This window comes from Ammodytes marinus, assembly GCF_949987685.1.
Source record: "Ammodytes marinus genome assembly, chromosome: 6".
Classification (NCBI taxonomy): domain Eukaryota; kingdom Metazoa; phylum Chordata; class Actinopteri; order Uranoscopiformes; family Ammodytidae; genus Ammodytes; species Ammodytes marinus.
The window spans coordinates 4,500,424-4,522,622 of record NC_137235.1 but is presented as its reverse complement, the minus strand read 5'-3'; the positions used below and the strand labels follow the sequence as shown (position 1 = coordinate 4,522,622).

The 22,199-nt window shown below is 39.1% G+C and overlaps 2 protein-coding genes across 2 annotated transcripts; one reads left to right on the top strand and one right to left on the bottom strand.

Moving 5' to 3' along the window:
* The first annotated feature begins 738 nt into the window (after positions 1-738).
* Positions 739-10,942, top strand: ifngr1 (interferon gamma receptor 1). Its single transcript, XM_080029437.1, has 7 exons — positions 739-1,018; positions 5,441-5,546; positions 5,958-6,139; positions 6,245-6,378; positions 6,840-7,026; positions 7,321-7,451; positions 8,691-10,942. Exons 1-7 carry the CDS (start codon positions 955-957, stop codon positions 9,084-9,086), a joined length of 1,200 nt encoding a protein of 399 aa, XP_079885563.1. The 5' UTR covers positions 739-954; the 3' UTR covers positions 9,087-10,942.
* Positions 10,943-11,513: 571 nt separating this feature from the next.
* On the bottom strand, positions 11,514-21,618 carry ltv1 (LTV1 ribosome biogenesis factor). The gene is made up of 11 exons (XM_080029658.1): positions 21,452-21,618; positions 20,785-20,919; positions 19,604-19,855; positions 19,036-19,123; positions 18,580-18,712; positions 17,834-18,065; positions 17,129-17,256; positions 16,370-16,512; positions 14,556-14,608; positions 13,583-13,783; positions 11,514-12,620 (listed from the first exon to the last, which is right to left on the bottom strand). Exons 1-11 carry the CDS (start codon positions 21,452-21,454, stop codon positions 12,510-12,512), a joined length of 1,479 nt encoding a protein of 492 aa, XP_079885784.1. The 5' UTR covers positions 21,455-21,618; the 3' UTR covers positions 11,514-12,509.
* Between the last annotated feature and the right edge of the window lie 581 nt (positions 21,619-22,199).

Here is a 22,199-nt window from a genome sequence, read left to right as displayed (position 1 = left end):
GTCCGTCCGTCTATCTATCTATCTATCTATCTATCTATCTATCTATCTATCTGTAGGTGGCGACAAAACACCGCTTTTTCTCTCCATCTGATTCACCTGTGCAAAACACATCAACAAAACCTTCACAATAAAAGCTTCTGTTTTCTTGTGGGCCGTGAAATAGTTGAATAATTGAGAATAATTAACTTTTTAGTGCAGTACAAGGAAAAACATACCCATTAAAATAGATGTATATACTTAAGTGTGGTTATAGGCTATATTTAAGTGTGGTTAGGTTTGACTGGATTGATCTTATTACTGTAAATGTTGGATTTTCGCACAGAAATAATGAATAAACTAGTCTATTGTCTAAGCCTATGAATTGGAATACAAATGTTTTAAACTATTTAGCTGTGTCTCCCTCCCCCTTGGATCCTAATATGTCTGCGATAGCCTATACATTTATTAGACCTACTGTGTTGACTTTTATTTATTTAAATTAACTCATTTGTTTTTTCATTTATCTGATATATTTATAAATCTGTTTGTCTATTCATCCGTCTTAATTGTTCCATCCTCGCTATAGTCCAATTATTTTATTTTATCCTAGAAACTTTCATTACGAAAAAAAATCCGCGCAGTGTTTACTGTTTCTGATGACGTCATGCAGGTGTTTTCCTTGTTGGGTGGAGCAATTCAAATCTGACTGGTTCGCCAATGCTCCTACTACTAGAACACACACATCCGCGCACGTAGCCACCTACGCACACACACATTACGGGAAGAGTTGGAGAAGTGAGTCAGTCCTCCTGGCGCTTTCGCGATTTTCGCTGGAAATTCTCGAGAAGAATTGGGAACTACAAGGCCTACTGTCGAGACATGTTTCTCATGAAGCCTCGTGAGCCTGTTATTCATTTTATTGAGATATTCCGCCGGTATTAAGTGTCGTAAAGTCTGAGACTGAAAGCCTGTAACATGCTGCTGGAAGGTGCGTTCACTGCCCTGCTCCTTGTGATCAGCGCAGTTTCTGCCAAGATCGGTAAGTAGCCCACCTTAATAGGCTAGCCTACTTCAGCACATGTTTGTCTTTGTGTGATATTCAACGAAACATTTTTAGATTCGTTTTGTATGTGGGATCTATGTTTCTGTAAACTACAATAGCCTACAGTTTAAAAAAAATAAGATAACACCTGATGTTTTACTGTTGATTAGTCAAAGTATTGTTATCCTAAAAGGCGTTGGACGTGTATTGGTTCATTAGAATGATTAGTAAAAAGGTCTTGCAATTAAAAAATATAACTTTATGCTTGGAATATTCCTAACAAATGTGTCAAAATTGGGACCAGAGACATTCTTTTGGTGCAGGAAGTCGTGGCTTTAAAACTGCAAATGATTTAAATGTATTAACATGTGAAAGGCATTGCTAAGATTTTAGTGTAATGTTATATATACAGTTTTCCAGGGGGAATTTTAACAACACTGAGATGCATGTAAACTATTTATGGAGAGTTGTAAATGTGTTCGAAGGTCCAGGACACATGCAACAATCAAACCTGACCTTTTATTGTCAGATTAATAAGTAACAAGAACTTTCTGTCATGAGAGCTGGAGCTTCAAATGTGTGATGTTCTTTTCTCAACCAAAGAGAACAGAGACAGTTAAGGCTGTAACATACTCCGCGAGAAGAAAGAACAAAGTTCTCGGTGACAGAGCTGCGAGAAGTTCTTTCTGGTCTGACATTACATACTTCACGAGAACTCAACTGCCGAACTCCTCACCGCGGCGCATTGTTACCATGGAAATTTGACTCAGTAGCGCCAGCTGATTTCACTTCGCTTTCCTCATTGACTTCAGACTGACCAATCACACAATAGTTCTCGGACAAGCTGCGAGAAGAAAGTTCGGCCCGGGTGATGTGTCGAGAACAAGCTGCGAGAACAGCTAAACAAGAGCTGAGAGAAGAAAATGACGTCATTTTCTTCTCGCAGCTCTGTCACCGAGAACTTTGTTCTTTCTTCTCGCGGAGTATGTTACAGCCTTCAAATTCACTTTGATTGATACATTATAATATATTTATTTTGAAAACGGATGGAATTTCTGGGAAGATGCGAGTAACCTATTGTTAAAAATTAAAAAGTCTAAATATGGGGAGGGTTCCTGTATTGTGAGGGTTCCTGTATATCCTGTGCTGTCATTTCCCAGTCTAATTGCAGCCTTTTCGTTGTTATTTTATTTTCACCGATGGGACATGACCCTACACATCCTCTTGCATGCTGTGCCAAGATCACCTTGAATCACGCATCCAATAGCTTTTCCCTGAAACCATTTCATAATCTGTTTCTGCACTCTCTCTCTCTCTCACACACACACACACACACACACACACACACACACACACACACACACACACACACACACACACACACACACACACACACACACACACACACACACACACACACACACACACACACACACACACACACACACACACACACACACACACACACACACACACACACACACACACACACACACATACACACACACACTCTCTCTTGCACTCCTATCCTTTGAAGATCCTAATTGATATAATGTATTCCCTAGCCACCCTAACCTTAACCATGCAGAACTAATACCTAACCCCAACACTTACACTCACCCTATCCTAACCTTATGGCTTTGACACACACACACACACAGACACATTCAGACACACGCACATTCAGACACACGCACATTCAGACACACACACACATTCAGACACACACAGGCACCTGATGAATGATGTTATTTCAGATAAGAGCAAATTACTAACACCTGCTTACTGACATAAGTAAGAACACCTGTAATTAATGCAGTTTGGAGTAAGGGTGCGTCAACTCACAATCAACTACTAAATATGTCGCAGGTGAATTTAATAGTCATTCATTTGTTGGTGACGTCATCACACCTGTATAAAAAATACACGCACACACACACACACACACACATAAACATAAACATAAACATAAACATAAATACAAACATAAACACAAACAAACAAATAGTTTTTCCAGAGGTCACACTGACAGCTGATGTGATGTGGGGCAAATTAAGACTTTCAACCTTTTTATTTAGTTTAACCCATTGATGACGGCTGCTGCGCGATGCCACATTGGCTCTCCTGCCTGATGCTGCGTCGCGCAGCATTATTACTTTATCTAATTTTCATGGCATTCCCAGCATAGAATGCACCGTCATTGGTTCAAATACACATGAGGTGGGTTTTGTTGATTTTTTTTTAAGACCACGTGACCACCCACAAGTTGTGTGGTTTGCCGAAAATCATGTCAATCAAAAAAAATAAAAATAAAACAAAATAATAAAAAAAATACGCCAGCTATGTCGGCGACAGAACAGTTAGTGGCGTTTGGTGCGCAGAATCAAGGTCTACTATAGACTACTGACGAAAATCACACAACACATTGCATCTATTTATTAACAATATTTAATAATTTTCTAATTCATCTAATTTTGACGATTTTTAGAAATATTTGTTGGTTTGTAAGCGCTAAGGGAGCATGTTTAAATAAAACCTGTGAACCTTAACTTTTAAATGTATTTTATTTCATGTTTCTATGTGCTACACAGGCTTAGATATTAAGGTTTTGGTAGACTTGACAATTTGTACTATTTTTTCAGAAAACCCTCAGGCATTAAGGACATTCATCCTAGATTGCCATAGTCATCAATGGGTTAAAGCACTGTTGTCTTCTGTTTTAGCATTGTTTGTCTCTTTTTCAGATTATTTTTATGCTTTAATAGAGGTGAAATCAATGGGGCAGAGAGGGGAATGACATGCAGAGAACGACCACGTGCCCTGTCCATATGGACGCTCAGGCAAATCAAACTACTGTGAAATAGAAATTTGTTTATAGATAGGCCTAGAGCATCCCTACTTTGACTGGACTTTCTGGCCGTCCACTCGAGTGGGGTGGAGTGGGGTGGGGTAGAGTAGAGTAAAGTAGAGTAGAGTAGGGTAGGGTAGGGTAGAGTAGAGTAGGTACCATGTCATGGAAAAGCACCTTATTTCCAACCTGCTGTGATTTTCTCCACAAGCTTTCACCGAAATCACTTGCCTCTACCTTTTTAAAAGGGTTTAGAGGGGGTTGGGGGGTTGTTGTCAGTAGTCGTCTCCGCGGCTCACCACCTCCTTGCATGTGGGCCGGAGCAGGATGGTGTGTTCAGACTGCGCTGTGTAGCAGCCCTTGGTGTGACAGCGGGGGGGTAGGGGTCGATGATGCCCAGGTCATACAGGGTCTTCAGGGCCATCAGGTACTTGCTCTCGCCCAGATTATTATAATATTCTAAAGCAACATGCATGACTAAATAAAGGCTTTTTTTTAAATAGCCTAAAATACTAGAAATCCCTTTTCTTTGATCATATGTTAGAACAGGAGAGGCGGAAGCTGTGAACATTTAAACCTGTGTCAAGGGAGGCACTTTATTCACCTGTTGTTGTTGCTCCTGCTGTATATCTGCATTCTTGTACTTTTCTTCCTGGCTACCTGTCACCACACTGTTACTAATGGCATGTGACACTGGCACATTGACATATTGTCTGAAAGTACATTCTATCTACGCCCTCTCTGGCTGATATGATGGAAAATGTGTGTGGGTGTGTTTGTGTTAGCAGTTGATCTCCAGCAGTGTACATGTATGTTGTATTATAGTGTCAAGGTGTCTGCACAGATTAGCTAAGAAAACCAAAAAGTACTCCCTAGAAAACACTGACGGGGAACATTTTGCTGCATCACGAGGAATTTTACTTTGAAAATACTTAGATACTTTTAATGCAGGACTTTTACTTGCTCTTGCTTTTTTTTTTTAGTTCTTATTTACTTAAGCAATGGATCGGAATATGTCTTAAACACGCTACATTTCAGAAGTCCTTACAGTGGCATTTTTAGATTGGGTTAAGATTTAAAGACTGACCCAAACTAGGTAAATGAAGGCCTTTCACACTTGGTTAAGTCGATATACGGGTGTGGACAAAGGATGAAACGTACACGGAAAAGCCCCGAGGTTGTTACTATCAAAACGATCAATCTGGTGATAAGATTGAACCTTGTTTCCAGTTTCACACCCAATTATAATTGATGCAATAAATCCTACTATCATGACGTTTCTCATTTTCAGTTTTCCTATTGCTATCTATCGTTGCCTAAAAATACACACAATTATTAGGCAAGTTGTATTTTTGAGGATTAATTTGATTATTGAACAACTACAGTGCTCTCGTCTCGGTCAATCCAAAATGTTAAAGAACCTAAACCTGAATGTTTACGAAAGTAAAAGTGAGGTTTTGTCTTTCTTACGAGAATATATATATATGTGCACAATTATTATTAGAGTTGTACAGTTGTATGTGTATTTATGAGAATTTTTTCATTTATTTCTATTTTTTTTTAACTTGCAGTTCTGCCTCCGTCAAACGTGACTGTGAGCTGCCAAAATCAAAATGTGAAAGTCAGTTGGGATTACGGCGACCAGCAGCCAAACACCATCTTCACGGTGAAGATCGGGTAAGACTCATCTCGTATGATCTGAACACAAGAAAACATCACTCTGGTAGTGCTGGAGTTAGTGTGATTAAAAGCTAAATGTCAGATGAATACATGTGTTCTTCCACTACAAAATTGTACATACATTTCTGACTTTTTTTCTCTGAAAATATCCAACTTGCAAAAATACAACACGAGTTTCTTCTTTAAATGATACCTCCTGTCCCACGGGTCCAATTTCTTTCTATAATGGCCGTCCCTAATGCGCTGTCTTAGATACTATTAGTAAGATAAAATCGACAACTATATATATATATATTTTTTTTTGGGGGGTAGGGGCATTGTGGAAACTGGTGGGACTAGTTTGTTTTGATTTGAGTTAAATGAAGTATGAATAATAAATCTTCTCTTGTGTTGTTGCTCATATTTAAGGGATTTTGAGAACAACACCACAGACCATCAGTATGATCTAAGCAGCTACATGTGGGCGTCTGAGGAGCGCTACACGGGCGACCATTACGTCACCATCACAGCCTTCCAGGGAGGCCAAAAGTCGAAACAAGTCCTATCCAAAACATTCACTTTCAACCGCTTGAAAACTGTTACTCTACAATGTAAGTGACATGTTGATGTAAAAAATGGGCCTATTTTCCTGTAAATCACATGTAAACACGTGATGATAACTATATTAATTTGTTTAATTTGTTTGTTCAACTTAGGTTCATTGAATTTCCCTCCTGTGACTTTGAAGATGGATGGTTCAGAGGGCACCGTGCGTTTCAGGAATCCTTTACACTTCTACAGTGAACTGGGGCCGTCCAGATCTGCCAAATTTACATTCAGTGTAATTGGTGTAAGTACAATGAAGCATGTATATTTTTATTTAGGTATTATTAATGCCTTTACTCGGGGCTGAATACCTGCAAAATTAGACCGGAAAAGCCTGTGTTTTCTGAATGGCACTCAAATCAAAGTTTACTTTGCTTTACCATCATCATATTACCATTATTAATCTGACATAGTCACATATAAATACATTACCTCATCACAGTGCATCCTTCAGTCACTCTTTCACATGCACGCACTGCAGGCATAGGTACTTGGGTTCGTAACAAAGACACTACAACTTTTGTCCAAAGGGATGCTAGAATCATCAAAAACTTAAAGTTCCTCGTAGCCACTTAAAGTACAGTCCTTGAGTAAAAATACTTTTTACTATTTACAACTGCAATAAAGTTGATTAAAGACTTAACCACAGGATGCACTGAGGTCTCAAAGGGATTAATATTCCTGTTTTTTTTTTTTACTTTTCAGACTAATTTTACAGCAGAGTGTACTGAGGAGAAGGCACACTGCACACTTGACATTTCATTTCCCAAGGGTGAGGAGAAGTGTGTCACACTGAAAGGATCTTTGTTAAACGCGGCAGAAATTTCTTATGTGAATTTCAACGGCACAGGCCCCATCTGTGCCAGTGAAACCACTCCTGAGTCTGAACTAGGTAAGTGTCTCACAGTTTAAACACAAACTTTGCCTCTGCATCTGAGAACAGTGGAAAGAATTCTGCATTTAATGTGAGAATTGTTTGCAGTGACAAAGCAAGGCTCCATTTCCTATTTAACGGAAGCCAGAAATGGCCGTCCCTTCAGTTATTCTTGAATGCCGTAATCTTGTGATGTTTACTTTAAAATTTTGCGATCTCGAGAACACAAAGCTATCCTTCAAAATAAAAGTGCATATCTAGCTAAATCTGAAAATGTTCTATCAATGAAACCAAATTTTCTTTTCCTTGCAGGGGCCCTATGGGTATTGCTTTTCGTACTGTTTTCCATCATCGTACTCGTAATCATGACGGCAACACTCAGCATATGTATGACAAAGGCTTGGACCATGAAGACATCCAGTGACCCCAGTCCTAAATCTCTGGTGAGACTTTTAAGATTTTTTTGGGCATTTTTATGCTTTATTGGTAGTGTAGAGACAGAGTTAAAATGGGGAGGCCCATGGGGGGGGACGCCCTACCAACTGAGCTAAGGGCGCCCCCTAGACGATTAGTTGATTAATGATTAGTTTTGATTAGGAATGGGTCCGATCCAATATTGCTATCGGGCTCAATATGGCTGGAGTCCACCCATTGGATATCGGACTGATGCCTACGATCCGAATCCCATAATCAGTTTTTATTTATTATTATTTAAACTATGGATGAATATTACATTTACAACCATAGCTATGTGATAAAGCATGTGTTAAAGGTGCAGTGTGTAATATGACATCATCAAGAAAGTTCTACAAAGTTCTAGAATGCAACGCTCCCTGGGTAACCCCACCCCTTTTGAATAATAACAGAAGCTACAGTGGCCTTCAAGGACAAGAACAATTCTAATTTCTAAACAATGCACCTGATGACATTCCAACCATGACGCTTTCAACATGGCGGCCACTGGGCCTTGGTCCAAGATATGGAGAAATATGTACATATATGAGACCCTTTTTAAGGGAAAAAATAATAATTCTAAAAAAAAAATTCAGCTATTATGCACTAAATTAAATGTACTTATGGATATTATAATTACTTTCTACAAAATCTGCTAGGAAATAAAACCCAAAATTCTACACACTGCAGGTTTAAAGGTGCACTACGCAGTTTCAAGAAAGGGAGATTTGTTTACATTTGCAGAGCCTGCAGTGAGTTTCCAAACCATATTTTCACTACATGTAATTCTTAGTATTGAATAATCATAAATCAAAACTAACTTATTTTAAGGAACCTAGAACCAAATGTAAGACTAGAATATGTTTGTCAACCAAACTGTGGACCCTGCTGCTGCAAACAACAACAGTGAAACAGTAACTTTTAAAGTAGCTTTCTAACTTCAAACAGTGTTCCAGGGATCACATTTTCCTGTGAGGAAAGTTTGTTAATTAAGTTTTGCAAATATATCTTAGAAAATGTTCGATCTGTCACACACCCAAAATGACCTTTTAATTTGTACTTTTAAGAAATAATTTAGTCATTAAAAAGAAGAATAGACTGACAGTAGAGAGACGTACAATGCTGATTTTCCTCAAAAAGAACCTGCCAACATTTTTTTTTTTTGTGCATTTCTAGTTATCATGGTGCTTTAGTTATTTTTAAACCCCTTTTTGATCTATTCCTTACAGGAGGATTGGAACCAACAAAACCGCGGCTTGAAATTTTACATCAAGCCTGAAGAAAACATCAGTAAGGTTACGCTGATCAACAACTCTCCCTGCCGGAGCTCTTCTGTCAGCTCAGAGGAGGACGACAGCCTGCAGCGAGGTAACGGCGGTGGTGGACTTTCTGGTCTGTACATGACGGGTGGGCTGTCAGAGAGCAGCAACCAGGGGCTAGGGACGGATGACGACTCTGCAGACGACTCGGTGAAAACTGAGTGCGTTTTACTGGATTTAGAGGGAGAGGGAGAGGGGGAGGAGGAGGAGGTGGAGGAGGAGGTGGCACCATACGAGCCCAGGCAGCAGGTGCATCAGGTGGACATGGGGGATGGGGAAATGGTCGAAGGTTACTGCGGGTGGTAACACACACACACACCCGACAAGACTTGACTTGGAGTTTGTTTTGGAGAGACAGAGGATGAAATGGGGTAGAGATGGGAATGACATGCAGAGAATGACCACGGGCCGGATTCAAAGTCTGTTGTGAAGAGGACTGAGCAAGCCTCTATCCGCTCTAACCTCCACACCACAAGCGTACCCCCTAAATTATGGTTTTAACCACACGAAACCATCACACCTCAGTCAGTCACTCAGGGGATTTATCTGAACTGTGATAGAACGTTGAACAGCTTCCCTCCAAGAGAGAGAGAGAGAGCGAGAGTGCGGGAGGAAAACACCACCGCAGCTTCTGGCCGGGGTTCTTTCGTGACTGCTGCACTGATCAAGAATAAAAGGGATTTTCTTCTCTTTTCTTTTGAGGACAAAGTTATTAATGTTCTGTCTGGTGGACATTGTCTGAAATGTGATAGTAAGTTCAGATAGACTTGCTTTTAATATATTTTTGCACAGACCAAGGACTCTGGATGTTTCTCATTGTAAGTGCACAAGGGGGGATATTTTAATATGTGGGAGGAAAGATTTTCACAAGCAAGCGGTTATCCAACACACCTGACTGCTATTTAAGGAATAAACCTTAAAAACATCAGTGCTCTTGCAGAAATAGTGCCTTGCTCAAGAGCACCACTCTGACAGAAGCTTGTTTATGATTGCACAGATTGAATCTAAAATTTAATTTTTTATGCCGCATGGAGGACTCCAGAAGATAAATGAACTACAGGTGAACTTGGAGCGCCAGCCTTAACACACACACACTACCACCTATTTTTAAAATGAACATTTGTGTGGCTGTTGTTGGTCTTTCCTTGTAGCCTGAAATACAAATCTGAGGGAGAAATAGCTTTACTACAAAAATCAAGCTGCAAGACAGCCAGGATTAAAAGGGACTTTTTTTGTTCGTCATGTTTGCTGTGAACAATGTGGAATGAGACTTTTTCACCAATATGAAATGTCAGCTATGTATGTGTCCATTTTTATTTTTAAAGAAGATACAGTAGTTAACGCCGCTGTTCTACTGGTGATTTTCCACTTACCTCTGAGCTGTTCCCTGTCTGCTCACGGAGGCAGATGGCTGGATTTCTCTGCTCCTGAGGCATTTTATCAGATGCAGTAGTGAAGATTATCGTCTAAAATCAGGGACTTCTAAACATTGCCAGTAGATGATTTTTATCTCAAGGAAACAGCATTAAGTATCAGGTGAAACTCATGGTAGTATGTGATGATGTTTTCATTGAGAGAAAGTGCTCCATGCCTTGTTTTTATATTTGTCATTATATACAGTATGTTTTTTTTTTACAGGGACAGTGGATCCAAATGACACACACACACAGAGCATGTGTTTTCTTACTAGTATCAAGTGACATTTAGAATCGTTGGATAAGATTTGGGTTTTATTTGCCTGCAGGTTTAGAGATATCATCTTACCTTACAAATACTTTAAAATACTTTAAAAATTGTACTTAAAAAAAATCATGCAATTTTTTTTTCTGCCACTATAATTTCTGCCACCCTTTAACACTTCCTGGTTGTTCTAACCACCTTTTTAAAAGAAGCTCCTGGCAGTACATTTGCATGTGTGTGAAAATGTCTTTCAGCTTGTGTGCCAGTATATACTATCTATGGTGCCAGTGGCACTCTTTACTGATGATTATCTCCGTGCTGCTGCCGTTATTGTTGTTGGACGTGCTGCTACCTGCAGAACAGGCTTTGTGAGTGAGCATCTCTTTTGTTCACATTACAGAGGGTTGAGCATTGTTTGTTTAACCTCTTGTTGTTGTATAAGATTTTTTTTTCTACACAGCTGACAATAAACATCAACTTTAAAATTAGTTTTGGGTGGTTATTATTTTACATTTTATGTTCTTATGTGAATTTATCAAACAAATTGGACATAAAGTATTTATTCTACATTTAAAGGTTCCCTTTAAATCTGATACATGTTTGCGTGAAAAGAAGGAACATCAACAAAGACTTTCTGGTGCCATTTGTTGCTCTTATAAAAACCTGCTCTGTAGTGAGGCTGCATGATTTTGAAAAAAAAAATTCAAAGAGATTGTTACCGATTTGTGATGAGGGAATTACCACTTTAATACGGTGTCATATTGTGGGAATCTGTACCAAACAAAGATGTTTTCTTAAGTCTGTAGAATATGATGTCTATGGACATCTTTGCTGCATGGCAATATTTAATTTAAAATGGCATTGACACATTTAGCCTTTAAACATTACAAATTGCAGTAGGGTATATAGCGATTTAGATTAATTGTGCAGCCCAACTCAGTAGATCATAATCAGCTCATCTGGGAACTGATTGGGGGGGGGAGAAAGGTAAAGTATGACAAAATGGACTAAAACTAGCAAGAACTGCATTGAAGTGTTTTTAATAAAGAAACAAACCATATTTATACTTTTCAAAGTGTTTTTACAGAGCTGAGTTTTGGACCAGAATCCAAAACAATATTTTTTTATGTTTTACATTTGACCAAATAAATGATTTCCTACAAAATATCCCATTAAACAAAATAAACCAAACTTTTCAGATGTTTAAAGGAATATAGTTTGTGCTATATTCTAGCAGGAAAGACTGATACTGACACTCTTATGAATAGGAAGCTCTAGCAACACTGTTTTGCATGGATTACCTGCCAGCTTTATTCACTTCTATTTTTGTACCAATTCAACAAATATGTAAATTAGTGACAGACATGAAGGTGGTTTCACTCTTTTCCAAAACCAACTCGTCTTGAAAGCGAATAAGATTTTTATCACAAGAAAAAAATTGGACAGTAGAAAATGTTAGATTGTAGGTCCAGATGTGTCCTAAGAATAATGAAAACAAGATCACCAATATGATCAGACATTCAAGGCAAACTATTGGTACTTCACTTTAAATTAATGTGTTAAAATAACACTTGTTTGTCTTCAATTTTCCTGGATTTCAACATGATGACCTGAGCAGCTGAAAGTACATTTTTGCTCCTTGTACAGCTCCGGAAAAAATTAAGAGACCACTCCAAATATTCAGTGTCTCTCGTTTTACTATTTAAAGGCATATGTTTGAGTAGAATGAACATTTTGGTTTTAAAATAATAAACTACTGACAACATTTTTACCAAATTCCAATAAATTTGTTGTCATTAAGAGCATTTTCAATAAGTAATGTAGAGATGAAGATTTAAGAAATATCCAGACTGGTCTCTTAATTTTTTCCGGAGCTGTATATAAAACGTTTTAGTGAAATCCCATGATGCTAAAGTGAGGAGCCTCTTTGCACACCACCCTCTTGTTTGGTGTTGTTTGTCCTTTCCGCTCTGCTGAAGTGAACAGCGGTGTGTCGAAAGATGACGTCATCAACAGTTTAAATGTCTTTGCGGACAGAATGGCGTCTGTCTACAGCTTCATGCCCTGGACATTCATTCTCAGGCCCAACATCTGCTTCTCCTGTCGAACTTTCTCCTCCTTGAACGCCGTCTTGTTCGCTTTCTTCTCTGTTCTTCTCTCCTGTTAAAAACAAAGACAGAAATTATATTTAAAACACATTGATGTATACTTATAGTTAGTTGACATATTTTCCTACATAGTTGGATTGGGTTTTAATGTCCAGATATTTTGTTAGCCTAAAAAGATTAATTTTAACACTGATCATTATCCTTTAAGTTTGGAAGAATGGTGTTGAACCACAGCAGTGGACATTTAAAGGTGGAGTCAGAGATTCTGGATAAAGCTTGTTCAACATCACTTTGTCAAAATCTGTGAATGTCTCCTCACTTTCTGCTAACTGTTTGTATTGAATGTGCGCGCTGAAAACAAATCTGGTGTTAATACACAGCCTAGGCTCTATAAACTGGTATAGAAATAAAGACCACTGTAGCTAGCGACATGCCTGTTTACAGAGCCTAGCCTGTGTATCATATTTTGGTTCAGTGCATAGATAGCTTATCTCATTCTACATGTAAATCAATATTGATCTTCAGAGGTTGGCCTGTCTTAGTTTGACCAGTATAAAGTGAGGGAGACAGTTATACATATATTTAGAACATTTTAAGCTACGAAACTTGTTTAAGACCTACTTCACCGGCGGGAATATGAAGGTGTATTGAACTCTGAGATTCTAAGTAGTTTAAAAGTGCAAACATTTTTTTAAATCAATTCATCCTAGCCTGAGAAAAGGCAGAAAGAGTGTTTTGTGGTCTCACTGCCTAACCCTACATTTAACTAGTGTGACATCACACTAGTAAAAATGTAGGGTTAGGATTAACAGGACGGCTGGGGCAAGGGAAGACTGAGGAAATACTGAGGGAAGAAAAACCTCATTCATTTTATTATAATAGCTATTTTATAATAATAGAACGCCAGTTCCGTATGGGTGAAGTATTCCTTTAACAGAGAGGTTATGATTAAGGAAGCCTGGAGAAATGTTTTTTTAGATCCCAGATAAGTTTAAAGACTCTTTTCTGTCCCACCTTGCGCTCTTCCTTGATGGCCTGTTTGCGAGCCTTCCTCTCCTCCTTGCTCTCCTCTCTGTCCCGTGGCTGTGTGGAGACGCGGGGCAGGTCAGAGTCGTTGATGCGGGTCATGCGCTCGGCCTGTTTGGCTGTGAGGCCTTTCTCTGGCAGGACGTCCAGAGGGATGCCCGTCCTCTGGGACACTCGGATAGGCCTCGTCTGAGGACACACAAAGGAACACACCGAGAGAGGTGATGCTAGAGTCGATGGCAAGAAAAATGTCCTCACATTGTTTGTTTAATTTTCAAAGGTGTTATTGTTGCTCCTAAGGGAAAGTGAATAGTGGTTTTAACTAAATATGGTTATTGATTTGCTGCTGGTACATCACTGACTGGCCTGCAGTGTCAATTTGAGCAACATTTTCAGATTAAGTCATTGTCTTTAGAAGAAAATGCTGATTTTGTTTTAGTCATTTTTATCTTTCATAGTTTAAGTCGACGACAGCTCAAAACATTTCGTCCAGTTTTTATCCGATGAAAAGTAATTTAAGTCAACTTTTAGTCATTGCTTTTCCTCAAAATAATTAGGCTGAAACAAAGTATCGAAAATCGGAGTCAAGTTTGAAATGTGTAAAGCAACTTGCTTATATACTTAGGTCAGGATGGAGGATCATTGTCAACATATAGTATATAGCCTATAATTAAGTTAACTAGAGGTGTGAACGTTTACAAAAATGTCTAAACGGTTACACCACATTAAAAAAATGTTGACGAACATTTTTCATCAATGGCTTTCGCATGATCAAACAGGTTTGTGCTGTTGCCAGTCTTAGCTGCCACACCTCTTGTGCAGTGCATGTTGCTCTGTTTAGTCAGAGGGTTTAACGTCTCTCCAAACTACTGAATGTATGTGGACAATGGCTTATCTAATTCTACATGTGGATCAGATCTAATCACATGTTAAAACAAATACAAAGAAGGAGTTTTCTCACCTTTGATGGTTCTTCAATGACTTTGGGTCTGTTATATATGTTGGAATACGTGCCTGGAGAAAGTAGTAGTGCAGAATACATTAAAACAGACAGAGACACAACCTTTTCGCCATAAAGTATTCCATATTCAACTGAACACATGAAATATATATATATTTTTTAATTTCTAAATATCTGAGCTGGATCATGACATTTAAAAACATTAACTTTTGAACTTCAATTATTATTATTTTCAATTCCCATTCAAACATGAATTTGTACTATTCTGATTAACTTGAAAATGAAGTCAGTTGTTATTGAGCGATCAGAGGTTACACTGTGTGACTATCCCTGGTGTTATCACCTCTGACATTTACAGACTTTAGATTGATGCTTTATTACCGCAGGAGTTAAACATTAACCACTTCCTGATTCTCTCTGTATTGATTTGGATCACATAAGCAGGTAGGATTTAACCTTTGGCTCCCAATGAAATACTCTTAAAGGGTCTCAGCAAACAGGTAAATATACATTCACTTTACAGAGTTATTGGACTCTACACTAAGCTATTGTCTAATGCTCAGTTTGCTAAATGTTACAATGTGGAAGTTTCATAACTCTATAAGTGAATGTTGAGAGAAAGTCAACAGTTTAATAATAATCACTGTGAATAGCTGTTATTACAGGCAACACATGTATAAGAATGCAATGGAGAGATGAACAACCACTTACAACTGCTAGGTGCACAAATGAATTGCTGTTATTGGTACAAAATGAAAAGAGAATAAACTGAACGGGAAGGCTGGAAGTATTTAAGATGATTTGTAGTATTTTTTGTCACTTTTTTTTAATAATAATTTTATTTCTTCTCTTTTGTTTTTCTGTAAAATAAATGTGTATTTGTGTTGTCTCTAGGCTAGCCCACAGCAGGGTTTTATTTTGAAAAGAAAACAACTTGAACGCTACACACCTTTGTGTTGAAGCTCCACCATGTGTTTAGTTTGAGCAACAACACTGGAAGCAGAGAGAAACTATGGTTGCGTTCCGAATCGCATACTCTTTCTTTTTTCTATTCTACATACTACATCTGACGATAAAAAGAATCTAGTTAGGATGCAGTAGGCATACTATTGGGACATACTTTTCTCTCTTATTTCATCATAACATTGCGCCTTGATCTTGCCTCTTGCTTTTATATCCGTCGCATCCCCGTTTGTTTTCATATGGAGGCTTCGTCGATGTTACGTCACTTCACGTGCGCACTGGATTGTGGGTCAGAATCGCCCAAATAGGATGCACTTTTCAACACTAACAATCTTGGCCGCATGAAGTAGGACATCCGGGTACTTCTAACCATCCTAAATCTGGCCACAAGAATCGGGACATCCTAATTCTTTTTTCAACATACTATATAGTAGAAAGTATGCGATTCGGAACGCAACCAATATGTCTGGCTGCATCAATGTTGACTTTGATGCCGTACAAATCTGTCCTTTTATAAACACAAACTCTAAACTAACCAACTCCTAAAACAACAGTGAAAAAAATGAGAGAGAGAGATGTGTGGCTTTACTTTAATTGTGCTATACATTTGCTTTTGCTGAATCAAAGCCAAGAGGTTTGGACTTCAAAATACATTTAATATAAAATGATTTAAAAAAAACTCCATGATGTTTATTTTCGGGATAATGGACCGTTGGACAGATGGTCTTTCGGTCCAATTTAAAAAATGTAAATATGTCGGACTATTGAGATATCTGAATAACAGGTCATCAGACTTATGGCTTATGGCACCTAATGAAAACGCAGAGATATTAAGTTATAAGAGAACTCACTGATGATGGTCTCACAGTCCCACTTCTCGTCTGGACGCCGAACAACAAGCGTTTCCATTTCCTCTTCCTCCTCCTCCTCATCGTCCTCTTCCTCCTTCAGGACAGGAAGTCCTCTGGGGCCCAAGTCATCCGGCCGCTGGTATCTACGCCACAAAACACACAGAAAATCAGTCAAATGGTTCATTCCATTTTTCCACAAATGTATAATTTATTTTCAACGGTTCATTCAAAGCAACATTTTCCCACAAATTTATAATTTATTTGATATAAGGGCACGTGCAACATTCTACTCAGGGCCTTTGCAAATCTCCTCTCAACCAATGGGAGGATCTCTATTTTTCTTTTCCTGTCCTAAAGTACATTGTTGTCTGGTTATGTATTGTATCTACTGTCTACTGCTATGAACAGATTGATTGATAAATATTTTTTTTTTTAAGATTATTTTAGTGCGTTTTTTTCTTCGAGAGCCAGAGTTGAAATGGGGCAAAGAGGGTAGGACATGCAGAGAACTGCCCACAAGTTGGATTCAAACCCTGGTCTGCTGCGAGGAGGACTGAGCCTCTATAGGGGTGGGTGGGAGGGGCTCTAACCACTACACCACGAGCGCCCCCGGATTGATTGACATTTGATGTATGTGTTTTTTTTTATGCAACTGGGTTTTTTCCAAAGACAAATTTACTTTGTGACGATAACGTTTATCTCATCTTATCTTAATTAAACATCCTATTCGTTCTAAACATCTTTATTAGTCTGACTCACTCCAGTCCTTTCTGTACAAAGTAATCCTTGATGATCTCTTCCAGCCGCGCGCTGTCCGGCTCGATGTATCCCTCCAGCTCCTCGTTGTCCAGAGCGCCGATCTCATCATCGTCAAACTGTTGGTAAAACTGAAACAACACAAACAAAAGGTTTAGACCAAAGTTTGCAACAAGATTTAATATTAAGAAATGGCACCTTTTTTTTATATACTTAAGAGGCCTAACAAACATGCTAGAAACACAGGTCTACCTGTAAATGTACTTTTCTGTTGTCTCAAAGTAAGGCCAAATAGACACTTCTTTTTAATGCAGCTTTTGCTTTACACACATGCTGTTAATGGTTTATTGAACTGTCTCTGTGTGATTGTATATAAGTCTTGTGTTGTTTTTACATAGTTTGAGCTACAAACTGAAGGCAATTTTTCTGTCAATATGTGATAGACTATAATGTTTTTTTTTAAGATTATTTTTTGGCAGTTTCAAGCTTTATTTGAGAGTACAGAGTTGAAATGGGGAGACAGAGAGAGAGGGGGGATGACATGCAGTAAGAGTCCACGGGTCGGATCCGAACCCGTGACCACTGCTACGAAGGCCTGAGCCGATATGGAACACGCTGTATCCACTAAGCCACCGGAGCGCCCCAACTATAAAGTTTTTTTTTAATTGAATTGAATGAAGTAATCAGACAGTATAAAGGCTTGTTCACCGTCTCAAAGCGGTCGTCCAGCAGAGTGAGTTGTTCGTTCCTCCTCATCACAGACGATGTCATGGAGTATTCAGTGAAGCGACTCTTGGTCTCCTCGTCCATGAACATGAACTCTCTGCCCGGCCCGTCGCCGTGCGTCACCTCATCGCCCGACAACGCTCCGTCAGAGTCAAAGTCTCCTTCACTGTCTGTGTCCGACCACTCTTCATCATCATCATCGTCGTCACCACCTCTGTCACAGGTTAGACACACACACACACACACACACACACACACACACACACACACACACACACACACACACACACACACACACACACACACACACACACACACACACACACACACACACACACACACACACACACACACACACACACACACACACACACACACACACACACACACACACACACACACACAATCAGAATAGAAGGAAGTTGCAGAATATCAGCAAATTGGAAATATTGAAACTTCCCCCGTTTATTTTGTGTCTGCTGTATTTCAGCTGATATCTCAAAGTTTAAGAAAAACTTTATGGCACAATAATGATCAAATATACTGCGATTAGCTAGACAGACAGAACACTAATATAACTACATGGAACAACTAATGTTACTGTAAAAAATGTCTACGATTCTTTGATCAAAAATGATCTGCTTGACTATGGTTTCAGAAATATTTTAAAGTTCCTCGTAGCACCTTTAAGGAATCAAAAGACCAATGTATCAGGTTTAATTTCTTACTCTTTGCCCACGGCTCCGGTGCCAGTGTTTGCTTTCATGATGAAGTCATCGTCCAGCATGTTGTCTGGGTCGTCGTAGTCAAAGTCTTCATCCAGAGCGGCTACGATGTCGGGGTCCATGTCCAGACGCGGCCCTGAGGGAGAAATACATACAGAGGGTTAAATATACGCAGAACAATGTAGAGGATGGGAAACAAAGATGGTGGCTTTTGAACCGGAAGAATAGTTAAAAAAAATAAGCTGCTTTGCGCGTTTGATACAACACCAAAAACACCAGTAAGAACTAAAAGTAAAACACCACATTGAAAAGCGAAATATGTCCAGTTATGACATGGGAGACATTGTTTTTTGGAGGTATAAAGAAAATAAATTATGTTCAAGTTTAAAACTGTTTCACATGCTTAAAACACCCACACACACACACACGTTTTCCTTTATAGTTAGATGTGCCATTTACCTGAGATAGGAGCGGCTTTGTTCAGCATTCCCACCTCCTCTTCAAACTCTGATGCGAACACTGAGGACGGCAGGTTGAGGCCAGCAGCCTGTTCACACAACACAACAGAGATCATTGAATTGAACTGAATTGAAAAATGCATGTGAGTTGACTAGTTTTTTTTATTATGTCAGTGTGTTAATATACGTGATGGAAAATTAAATATAAGAGTGGCCAACGTCTGACCAGCTGCATTAAGAAAAAAAATGTAATTGCAATTTTTTTGGGATAATGGAAACTACATATTTTTTTACTTCGCCTCAAAGTTCAGGGATAGTGAGGGAAACTTATAACCAAATTAAGAAAAAGACAAACCTAGCATCAGAATCTGAAATGCCAGGATTCTCTCAAACATGTAAAATATTTTTAAAGTTTTCTAGACCAAACTTTTCCATGATATTAATGAGAGGGGCAAAGCAAGGCAACTTTATTTATATAGCACAATTCAGACACAGGGCCATTCAAAGTGCTTTACAGGGGCAAGATTAAAATACATAAGACACATTAGAAATTGGAGAGAGTAACTCACAGGGCCAACGATCATGTGAACTTCCTCCTCCTCCTCTTCTTCTTCTTCCTCCTCCTCCTCCTTCTCCTCTCCCTTTCCCCCTCCATCTTGGAAGTGAACTTTCCTGCGGTCCGTGCGTTGCGGAGCGGCCTCCACCAGCTCAGGCACAGGGTTGGCCTTCTTCAGGTGCTGCAGGTAGTTGTATTCATCATCGAAGAAAACCCCAAACTCCCTCTGCACCTCGCGCCTCTTCTCCACGTCCTGAGAAACACACTACACAAACATTCATCCCATTAGCGATGACTTTTTTTTTTTTTTTGACCTTTATTTATACAGGTAAATCCCATTGAGTCCGAAGACTCTTTTGCAAGGGAGACCTGTTCCCATTTACACGTTACCATTCACACACACATTCATACACCGATAGCAGGCTAACTATCGACATTCTTCTGTTTGGAAATTTTAAAATCACAGCCGCATAGATGATTGCATTGTTTTTCAAATCACGATTTTGATTTAAAAATTGATTTATCGTTCAGCCCTGGCAGGTCAGTACACATTAAACTTCACTGAAAGGTTTAGGTCATCGGATAGGACCGCTCATAGTCTTTGTTACATGTTACATGTCATTTAGCAGACACTTCTATCCAAAGCGACTTACAACTGGAGCACACATTCATACACCGATAGCAGCAGCTACCACGCAGGGTGCAAGCTAACTATCTGGAGCAATTTAGGGTTCAGTGTCTTGCCCAGGGACACTTGGACATGTGGAGGGGGATCGAGCCACCGACCCTGTAGTTGCGGGTCGACCACCCCTACTCACTGAGCTACATCCCCTCTTTGCAGGGGGCATGTGTGGTCTAAGCAATAGAATCTCAGCGTTCACATTGTTTCTATCATGGCCACACAAACCTGGAAACAGCTGTAAAGGTTTATCTGGATACAGTAAATCACAACTACTACATACTCGGGACTGCACTCACTAGGTTCCTCAGTAACACACCAACCAAGTGTGAAGTAGATCAGAGTGAAGAAATTCAAAGGACACACGCACGCACACACACACACACACACACACACACACACACACACACACACACACACACACACACACACACACACACACACACACACACACACACACACACACACACACACACACACACACACACACACACACACACACACACACATCGTACCTTTGTGGCTGTGGCCTGCAGGACGTGTTGTGGAGCTTTCTCGTCAGCGGCCAGCGGATCCCTCTGACTCCTGTGAACCAGGTGGAAGGTCACCGCATTCTTCTTCTCTATGAACGACTTCTTCTTACGATGAGGCTGCAGGAGACAGACAGGGTTAGTTAGGTGTCCTACAGCAAAGTAGACAGTTGAACCTTTTACCTCAATACTCTTCCATTTTGTTGACATCTGTTTATTCGTACATGTTTTTATTTATATCTACATTTATAGCACCTGCTCATATTGTGATATTGTGTAATGTTTATAATATAATAAATAACTTGAAACTTTTTTAAAAGCATCACTTTGCCTTACATTAGCAGGATAGCCACGAGACCCGTCAGAGTAACTTTGTGAGTGTAGGGTTCATATTAATATCTAAATATGAATTAAATCATCAAAATAATCAGATTTTCTACCAAATATAGAGTGCTTAGAAGGCAACAGCTGAGTTAGCCAGCTACAAAAACAAGAGCAAATAGGGGTTTATTTTACTAATCAATACTTTATTACGGTCGAAATATAATAATGTAACTATAACACAAAATGATATTGAGCTACAGACGCTTTTTATATATTTTTAAGAGAATAAAGAAGTGACGTTAGCTTGGTTTATAAAAACACAGCTTACCATTTTGCACAGGAATCTCCGACGGGTTTTTCTCGACTGGTAACGTTAAAAGATCCTTAAACCTCAAACTTCAGCTATCTGTTTTGTTGAATAACCAGTTTAAAATCCAGAATATGTCGTTGTTGATGTTTTTAAATCCACGTTGATTTCTCCTTCACCACGCTGGAGCTGCCATTACTGGAAGGAACCATCTCGGAGAACAACGCGGGGGTGATTGACACGATAGTAATACGATTTAACATGGAAAACATGGAAAATGTGTTACATTATTTATTTTATAAGATTCATATATAATGGAAATTTGTATATGTATATTTTTATTATTAATAATGTGTTTTCTATCATCGTTTTGTGTGGTTGTTTCCCCCCTCTACATTATGCTTTGTTGGTATAGTCCAAATCACTGGTGGAAATCGTCGAAAATAAGTGCATTACCACCACCTGCTGGCGACAGGAGGAATTGGCTGCAAGGAAAAACAAATGATGGATGGATGGATGGATGGATGGATGGATGGATGGATGGATGGATGGATGGATGGATGGGTAGGTAGTTAGTTATCAGAATCATATCAAATTTGCTTTATTAATTTATTTAAAAGGCACAATAGTTATTGAAGTTCATATCCTTTACGAAACAATGTATCAGCTCCTGCGCGATGTGAGTTTGTTTGTTGAATTTGGATGTAGTCTCTAGGCTAAGTAAAAGGTCTGAGAAACTCTTCTTCCATGCAAACAAATAATGTAATAT

Excerpts from the sequence above, each read along its gene's own strand:
- ifngr1 (XM_080029437.1), top strand. The coding sequence starts at position 955 with ATGCTGCTGGAAGGTGCGTTCACTGCCCTGCTCCTTGTGATCAGCGCA. Across the intron at positions 6,379-6,839 it reads TTACATTCAGTGTAATTGGT|ACTAATTTTACAGCAGAGTG; the intron begins GTAAGTACAATG and ends TTTACTTTTCAG. Across the intron at positions 7,452-8,690 it reads ACCCCAGTCCTAAATCTCTG|GAGGATTGGAACCAACAAAA; the intron begins GTGAGACTTTTA and ends TATTCCTTACAG.
- ltv1 (XM_080029658.1), bottom strand. Across the intron at positions 19,856-20,784 it reads TGCAGGCCACAGCCACAAAG|TGTGTTTCTCAGGACGTGGA; the intron begins GTACGATGTGTG and ends ATGTTTGTGTAG. Across the intron at positions 18,713-19,035 it reads CAAAGCCGCTCCTATCTCAG|GGCCGCGTCTGGACATGGAC; the intron begins GTAAATGGCACA and ends TTTCTCCCTCAG.